The sequence below is a fragment of the Argentina silus genome (genome assembly GCF_951799395.1).
Source record: "Argentina silus genome assembly, chromosome: 13".
NCBI lineage: Eukaryota > Metazoa > Chordata > Actinopteri > Argentiniformes > Argentinidae > Argentina > Argentina silus.
This window is the reverse complement of record NC_139667.1, coordinates 12576369-12585715: the sequence shown is the minus strand read 5'-3', so window position 1 is coordinate 12585715 and position 9347 is coordinate 12576369. Positions and strand designations below refer to the sequence as shown.

The 9347-nt window shown below is 47.5% G+C and overlaps 1 protein-coding gene across 1 annotated transcript; it reads left to right on the top strand.

Annotated features, from left to right (window-relative positions):
- Positions 1 to 289: 289 nt before the first annotated feature.
- Positions 290 to 8307, top strand: pkdccb (protein kinase domain containing, cytoplasmic b; the record flags this gene model as incomplete). Its single annotated transcript, XM_083683175.1, has 7 exons — positions 290 to 880; positions 1721 to 1837; positions 3323 to 3594; positions 3978 to 4057; positions 4552 to 4659; positions 6601 to 6777; positions 7275 to 8307. 7 exons carry the CDS (start codon positions 290 to 292, stop codon positions 7379 to 7381), a joined length of 1452 nt encoding a protein of 483 aa, XP_083539301.1. The 3' UTR covers positions 7382 to 8307.
- Positions 8308 to 9347: the final 1040 nt, after the last annotated feature.

Sequence of the window (9347 nt, the reverse complement as noted above, 5' to 3'; positions counted from 1 at the left end):
ACATAACACTACTTTAATTCAACTTTTTTCTAGTTCTGTGGTAATGTTACATTACAATTGAAACAATTGTTACATTACAAGTGAAATCATGTTGATGCTGCTGCGGCTACAGAATAACTCAAAGGGGCGTGAATTTACGGGAACATACGCCTCTGGTGGGCGTGCCCCAAGAGGTGAAAACAAGGAGCTCAACCTTTCCATCTAATTATTCTGTCAGAAGAAGGCTTTCGCGTGAGTGGAGTGGACTATACATACAGCGCGTCTTCCACAGCCCACGACGCGACGCGACATGTCCGCGATGGGCGGCCCGCTATGCGCTGCAGCACTTCTAGCTGTTGTTGTCATTTCTTTAACAGTTGTTATGAACAGTTGGCACTTCAGAGCTCATAAAGGATACTTTCCCAATGGAACTGCTGATGTGGAATTTAATTCACAGCGCAGCGCGTTAATTCATGAACTCAGTGAAAGACACAAGGAAATTCTTCCATTTCTCATTTCATCCGAGGGGGAGAAATTATTGGATGAATCTGGATATTTTTCACATCATCAATCATATAAAACGAACCGTCTGGAGACTAGTTTGGAGAATGAGATGACTTTTGGATCTATCATAAGGCGTATGGGTGAGACTGGTTGCGATTCGCTCGTTGACATGAGAGCGGTGGACGTACTCGGCTCTGGATACACTAAAATAGTGTTGAAAGTAGTTTTATCCGAGGGGCAGTCCGTGGCGCTGAAGGCTGTGAACGACCAGGGAACCGACATGGGGAGGTGTCTCGAGGATTTTAAAGACCCAGCGGGCTGTCAGGAGCTCGTGTCTTTTAAACTGAAAAAAGAAATCGTTTTGTTACAGAGACTGAAACACCCAAACATTATCAAGGTAAGTTGAAAAACATAACAAAAAAAACCCGTCACCAACATCCAAAAATACCTCGCCTCTATGCGTGGCTGCGTGCGTAAAACGGATGAGAAGCCTCGTTGCCTCTCGCGGACCTTCCCGTGTAATTCAATTAAACCCCCTGAACCTCGCGTGACCTTGGGTCGAGCTTGGCATGAGGAGCTCGGAGGACACAATGACGGCTCTGTCCGGTTGACCCGGGGTCCCTCTAAATTCCTTGCTCTTATTCAATCAAACCATTATGTCCCAATTTGGAGCCTGAACGTAAACATCTAGCCTGAGCTGAAACCATGTATCTCACACTAATTATCCTGCCGGCTAATGGGTTAATGGCTTTATTCATGAACACACTTAAACCATTTCACAGTAATACGATTTTCCACTTAAAGTCCTCCTAAAACCATGGTAATGCATTTATACTGTGTCCCAATAATTTATCCCCCTAATAATGATAATGCACGCTACAACAGACAATGGTTTGATAGTTTTACTGCATGACGTTCATACTGTACACAGTGTCAGATAAGCTATACTGTATGTTAAAGCTCTAATGATTAGCATGTTTACTCACTACAGCTTGAAGGCCACTTGTTTTAAATGCGACTGTACGTTAAAGGTCCAGTATGCAACATTCAAGCTTTCTAAAAAAGCTTTCTAATGGTTGTAATGACTGTTTAATCATCAGCGATCAACAAACTGACGCCCTGCTCCTTTAAGGTTCTAATGATGTAGTCTGTATCGCCATTTGTTTCATACACACTGTCAGATAAGCTACTGTATGTTAAGGCTCCAGTAATGACAGCCTGTATTCCTGTCTGTCAGCTGCAGGGCCACTGTGAGGATGGAACAGGAGCTGGAGGCATCACTGCCATTCTAGAACAGGGCTCCCCTCTCCAGATGATCCAGCTTCTACAGAGCCCCTGGGAGGAACGCTTCAGGGTATGAGCAACACACTCCCAACACACTCCCCCCCCCCCCCCCCCCCCCCCATCTCTTTTCTTTGTGCAGGCATTTGAATGGGCAGCTTGTCTGACTATGTTCTGTTACCGTCTCACTCTAATGCTTCCACAAATCTGACTAGGAATGAGTCACCAGGCTCTCTCTCTATCTCTCACTCTCACTCTCTCATGCCCCCCCCCCCTCTCTTAATCTTTCTGCCCCTGGCTATACACTATCCCCCCCCCCCACCTCCTCCACATTAATCAGTGCTGTCCCACCCCCCATGACTCCCACTGGGACATACCTGGAGTGAGGGGCTGGAGCTGCAGTGACGGGGGTGGGGAGCTGCTAGCTAGCCCCGGGATGGGGTGTGCTGGGGGGGGGGGTAGGGTTGTGGAGTTGCTGCCTTGGCTGGGATAGGATGGGTTATGGTTGGGGGGTGGTGGTGGTGGAGGAGCTGCAGGGATGGGGTGGATGACATGACATTCTAGGCCTGGAGTGGATTAGCTTCAGAGCCCATCTCCATTCCACAACAGGGCTGATCAAATACGTTGAACGACAGATGTCTGCGGTCAGGGGGAGCTCAAATGTCTCCCCGCCCCCCCTCTGACTTAAGCCCTCGGGTATCTTCTTGTGTCTGCATACGTGCAGTGTCAAAGTGCCGCTCATCTTCGCTGTGTGTGTGTATGCGTGGGTATGCGTGTGTATGCGTGTGTCAAAGTACATGGCAGCATGTGTGTTTCAAAGTGCCGCTCATCTTCACTGTATATGTGTGTGTTTGTGTGTGTGTGTGAGAGCGTGCATGCTGCTATCTTGAAGATGCATGCAGCTACCAGGACACGTAGACAAGAAAGAATCCCTGGGTGTGATTGATGTCAAGCAAGTCTCCTACGACGTGGGAAATACGTAACTGTGGGGATAATGTGTGAAGGAAAACTTCTTTCAACGCACCCGGCCCCTTTGAGCCCTGCGCCCTCCCCTGGGTACGCTAATCCAGAGAGGTGTTCAGTTTCCCCTACCTCTGTTTTTATAGTGCTGCGAATGCACTGTGAGACGTTCAAGAGACCTACGCAGTTACCTAATGCTCCAGCTATGTTCACAGTGTGACAAAATACATTTCGGGCCCTGTCAATGCATAGCGAATGCGAGTTGCTTTATTTCCTTTTATTTCTTGGCCTAACTTGATACCCTTTTTCATCCTCTCATCCTTTCCATCTTTGTATGGATCAGATATAAAAATGATGGCATGCCTGTGTTCAATCTCTCCTGTTGAGGAATGAAGCACGAACAGCTCAAATGCCAAGTAACAGGGATACAAAGAAACCTTTGTGTAATACAATCTGCAAGTTTGGCAACATTTTACTTTAAGTCCACCCTATACCTGTGTATTAACATTGTAATGACTACGTATTGACACGTTGTTACATAGTACTTCAGTCATGGCTTAGTAATGACTTAGTAATAACGTGTGTTCTGTTCTTCCAGGTGTGTTTGGGCCTGGTCAGACTACTCCACTACCTGTCCCACTCCCCCTTGGGTTCTGTGGCTCTGTTGGACTTCCAACCGCGTCAGTTTGTTCTGGTGTCGGGGGAGCTGAAGCTAACGGACCTGGACGATGCTAGCATGACGGAGCCTGTCTGTCAGAGCGACTCAGACTGCCTCTTAGACTTCCCCCTGAGGAACTTCAGTCTGCCCTGCTCTGCCCAGGGAGTGTGTCAAGGACTCAACGAGAGGAGGAACCTCTACAATGCCTACAGGTAACACAGTCATCCTCCTGTTCTTAAAAACAAGCTGTCTTTGGCAAGGTGGGGGAAATGGCTTCACATGCTCTGACAGAACATTCTAAAGCAAAATGAACAAGTTGTGCTTTGCAGGGCGCAATGTAAAGGAGTTCTTATACATTTTTTAGCACATGAAATGGACAGGATGATTCATAAACTGAGATTTTAATCACACATGATTGGCTTGCCGGTTGATTTGTAGCCTTGTTTCATGACTGTGGCACTTTATTAGAGTACTCCTGATTCTGACAGGTTTACTGCATGCTTGCGTTAGCACCAGGGTGAAAAGTCGACATGTTTGGTGAACTATGCGATGGGACTTGTCTTGGATGAGAATGTGTGTTTTTCCCTCGCCTCAGGTATTTCTTCACCTACCTGCTTCCTCATCAAGCTCCACCTGCGCTCAAGCACCTGGTGGATGGCATCATGAACTCCACAGGTGAGGAGCAACACCATGACACAACAATCATGTGGACAGACAACCCTTTGATATGTTAATATAGTAATGAGATGAGGAAAAACAAGTGTTGCTTAGTCCAGTATAGTCTAAATAGAAGTTAAATTCCAGACAAAGGCTGCAACAACGCATTGGTTGTTTTTAGATGCATTACATCTCCCTGTTAAAAGAAAGAACCTGGAGTACCTGGATGTGGACCAGGGGGGGCAGGAGGAGGTAGAAATCGGAGGACGGGCCCATTGTAATGCTTGGAATGGAATCACAGCATTCCACACCTGTTTGATACCGTTCCTCATTCTATTCCATGCATTACAATGAGCCTGTCCACCGATTTTTACCTCCACCGGCCTCCCCATGATGTGGACCTAACTGCTTTTGTGGATATAGATGTCTCTTTGTGCTCTTCTTTGGGCAATTCCAGTTGATGGGATCACTAGTGCTGTTTCATGCTGACATGTCCTGTTCTATCTCTCCAGGAGAACTGAGAGGAGACGTCAATGACACTCTGGAGGCCTTTGAGGAAGTTCTCCATGTCTACAAGTCTGGTCTGCACCTGGACAATCTCCAGCCGGCGCAGATCAGAGGTAATGATCTATGAAATGAACTGCTCTCCTCTCCTTACAGCCTCCACTTTCTCTTATTATGTGGCCTAAATGGCTTTTACAGCGCTCTGTACTCTACTCCTAGAGAGAGAGAGAGAGAGAGAGAGAGAGAGAGAGAGAGAGAGAGAGAGAGAGAGAGAGAGAGGGAGAGAGAGAGAGAGAGAGAGAGAGAGAGAGAGGGAGAGAGAGAGAGAGAGAGAGAGGGAGAGAGAGAGAGAGAGAGAGAGAGAGAGAGAGGGAGAGAGAGAGAGAGAGAGAGAGAGAGAGAGAGAGAGAGAGAGAGAGAGGGGGAGAGGGAGAGTAATGGGAAGGAGTAGACTACAGAGCAGGAGAGAAAGAGAAAGAGAGAGAGAGAGAGTGGGAGAGAGAGAAAAAGAGAGTGAGTAATGGGGACTCACTCTGTAGTCTACTCCTCCCCATTACTCTCTCTCTCTCTCTCTCTGTCTTTTTCTCACTCTCTCTTACACACACACACACACACACACACACACACACACACACACATGGACACACCGTCTACTCTATAAAATCTTACTAATGGAATAACTGAGTCTGGCCCAGATCCTGCAGTGATATTTTCCATACTCCAGCTGCTGAATGGTTTATACAGAACATTATGAATATGGTCATAGTTTTACTGGAAATTGGACTGAGGTGTGTGTGTGTGTGTGTGTGTGTGTGTGTGTGTGTGTGTGTGTGTGTGTGTGTGTGTGTGTGTGTGAGTAGGAATGTTTTACCCAAAGAGTGACTTGTGATGTTAAACACTGTATGCTGTGCTGTGCTGTGCTGTGCTGGCAACACATATGTGTTAACTCTTGTAAAAAGAAACCACATAACTCAACAGTGTATGTCTTCAATTACTAACCAAACGGATTCAAACATTCACCCTAACGTTATGGAGCTTGTTGAATTGTCTCTGTACGTTCACATAGCGCTGCATCAGGTCCTATTATTAGCACAAGTATCTGGAATTCCATAGCCAGATAATAAAGGCCGGCAGAGTTCACTTACACCAGAGAAGGCTACGCTATCAAACACTCACAGAGATCTTCTTTCTCCAGAGGTGTTCCCTTCGTGGAGTATCCTTATAAAAGAACAGTGTGTGTGTGTGTGTGTGTGTGTGTGTGTGTGTGTGTGTGTGTGTGTCAGGAGTCTGAAACTTGTCACCATTTTCCCTCCTGTGACAGGCCCCATTTCCCCCCTCTAAAGCGAGCCTCTGTTTCCCTCTCTAATGCCACGACTGGAGTGCTTGTTCCCCATTAGTGTGTTTGTGTGTGTGTGTGTGTGTGTGTGTGTGTCTGTGTGTCTGACCCTGGCTGGTAGGTATAGGTGGAGGGATACAGATGGGTAACATGACACCCAGGCACCTCAGACCTGTGACTGACTAGACTGCTGCTCTGATGGGGGGGGGGGGGGTTGGGAGAGTGTGTGTGTGTATGTGTGTGTGTGTGCGCACGTGCGCGCGTGTGTGTGTCTGTATGTCCGCACACGCTCACGTGCGTGTGTCTGTGTGTGTGTGTGTGTGTGTGTGTGTGTGCGTGCGTGCGCGCGTGTGTGTGTGAATGTGAGGGGGCCTAATTCAGGGCCGTCTCTTGCTAATGTTTAGCAGATGAGCCTGGCCCTATGCATGCAGCCCCACTGGTCTCTGAAAGGAGCTGGTGTTTCTTCAGTCGCACTTGAAAGGAAAGACTACTTTTTCAGGCTTTAATAAAGCCTCCGTAAACCCCTCATAAAGCCTACTGAGATGTCTCACAAATCATTTATAAGCAAAATAACACGCCGGATATAAAGGATGAGATAAACCGCTTACGTCACATTTGACAAAGCTCCAGATATAAGGACCAGTTATAACACCTTCAAAACGCCTTATAACGTGTTCATTTGTCAAATAATTTGACCTATTTCTTCTTCTCTCCCCTGCAGATTACACGGTCATGAGAGGCATGGGCACCTCCGGGGACGTGGAGTACAAGTGCTGGCCCTCCTACAACCACCAGGGCTGTGTGTTGTCCGTCCACAGTGCCAGGGAGGCAGCCTTCATCTGTAACTCCCACCTCCAGTGTAGCAGCTTCAGCCTGACCGGCCAGAGGACATGGACAGGTGGGTACCAGCCAACGTTTGATGCTCAGTATTCATGGTTGTGGGTGGGTACCAGCCCTGGAGCACCACGTCAGCTGGGTGGCAGTTTTGTTAGAGATGGAAGGAAGACTATCGGAGCCTAGTTTGCAGTGTGTGGATTATATACAGTACCAGTCAAAAGTTTGGACACACCTTGCCAAAGCTGTCATTCTGTTTAATGTAAATGTAAATTGAATACCTTATATCAACCACGAAAATGCAACATCTCTGGGTGCTCCAATGAGCCATATGTGTGGGCCTAAGCCCGGCAGCCCCAAGTGTGCAGTCGCCACAGCTTTAAGCGCTCAGTAAACTCATTCAAGAAGGGCCTTGTTTTAATCTCTTTATTGAACTTCTGGCATTCAGAACAGTGAACACATTCAGCTATCTGGCTCCAGCAGGCTTAAAAGCTGCTGTAATTCTGTTAGCGACTTACAAGTCCTTACGTTGCATTTTCTTCTCCCCTCCCCTGCCGACAGGACGTCTGCTGGCCTCGTTCAGAAGCGGCTTCAGCCACCTCGTTCCAGATGGCAGCTCCGAGGTGTATCTGAGGAAGACCAAACCACCAGCAGGAACTACGGCGTGAGGAGAGGGACAAACAGGAGTTGGCGGAGTGCGAAGCGAATTCAGCTACCTGCTCGCGGACGGACGGACATCGAATGAATGAATGAGTGAATGTGTGAGGTTCTGTTCTGAAGTTCTGAGGTGTATCTTTGAAAGACCAAATAGGACGATGCAAAGCCAAAGCCCCAGGAACTACGGCATGAGCAGAGGGACAAAAAGGAACGGTTGGTTGGATGGAGATGGAGGAGGAGGAGGCAGAGGGTGTTTTGAAGCAAATGTACGTGATATATTTATAGGGCTTCTGCTCTCTGGCTGTTTGATCTCACTGCCAACTCGGTTCCCTACGCTGCCAAGAACTATTTAAAGGGATTTCCCTTCAGAAATAATTACGGAGCAAAGACAGAAAAGAAAAAAACAACGTCCTCACGGTGTCTCTGCTTCTTCTTCTTTATTGTTGTGTTGTTGTGCTAGCCAGACGGGGGCCGCGGGACGAGGCTGTGAGGCCGCGGCGTTAGCGACTTCAAGCCCAGTCAAAAGTGTTTGAAGCTGCCTGAGGAAAACCAGAAAACAAGCTCTTAGACAAATACACTTTGATGTTGATGTGCCAAGAAACTCAGTTGTTTCAAGTTGGGTATGTTCTAGTGTGTTCTTTGAGGCCTGCATAGTAAACACGCATTAGTGCTTATACATGTCACCGCTCAGCTTAGAGGCTTCGATGATTAAAAACCATTCCAGTGCAGTCGTCTTTCATTTGAACGTCAAATTACGTTAATGGCTGTTGTTGAAATGTAATTTACTGTTGATTGAATTTGTATGTGCACCTTGTGGGTGTGACTGTGTATTATGTTTTTTTTCCAAGAAAAAATCATCTGTTCAATGAGTATTCATTCTGTGCTTGTGGCTCTGTACTTTACATGATTGTTTTATAAGATAAATGCATTAATGTATTGTTGCCTCTTTGAGTCTTTGTCATGTGCAATTCAAATGTGACTGAATGAATCATTTGAACTAATAGCATATTCAGCCATCATTAACACCTCTATGAGAATAATCCCCTTCAATTCCTCTTCTGAAACTGCAACCAACCGACCAACCACACTTCACACTCTCTCTGACATGAGTATGCACTCCTCCTCTGTCCTCTCCCCCTCTCATATATATATGCCATTTAGCTGACACTTTTATCCAAAGCAACTTACATTGCAGTGAGTGTATACATTTTTCAGTATATATGGGGCCCAGCAGGAATCAAACCCCCAACCTAAGCATTGTTAGCACCATGCTCTACCAGCTGAGCCACAGAGGAACATATCTCTCTCCCTCCTCTGTCCTCTCCCTTCTCTCCCTTCTCTGTCCTCTCCCTCCTCTGTCCCCTCCCTTCTCTCCCTCCTCTGTCCTCTCCCTCCTCTGTCCTCTCCCTTCTCTCCCTTCTCTCCCTCCTCTGTCCTCTCCCTTCACTCCCTCCTCTGTCCTCTCCCTCCTCTGTCCTCTCCCTTCTCTGTCCTCTCCCTTCTCTGTCCTCTCCCTCCTCTGTCCTCTCCCTCCTCTGTCCTCTCCCTTCTCTCCCTCCTCTGTCCTCTCCCTTCTCTCCCTCCTCTGTCCTCTCCCTCCTCTGTCCTCTCCCTTCTCTCCCTCCTCTGTCCTCTCCCTTCTCTCCCTCCTCTGTCCTCTCCCTCCTCTGTCCTCTCCCTTCTCTCCCTTCTCTCCCTCCTCTGTCCTCTCCCTCCTCTCCCCTCTCTCCCTCCTCTGTCCTCCTCCTGACTATCTGTAAATCATTCATCCCCAAACACATACTGTGCTCTGCAAAGTTGACACAAAGCCCAGGAATGCATGCCAAACACTCCCCTGGCCGTGTCATTATGGCTTTAATTAATCCATGCAAATGCCTCTCACTTACTGACCCATTCTCATGGAGAAGGAGCCCATAACACAGAGAAGCATCCGGAACAATCAGGACTAAATCTCCTGTTAGCACACGAATGGCCTGG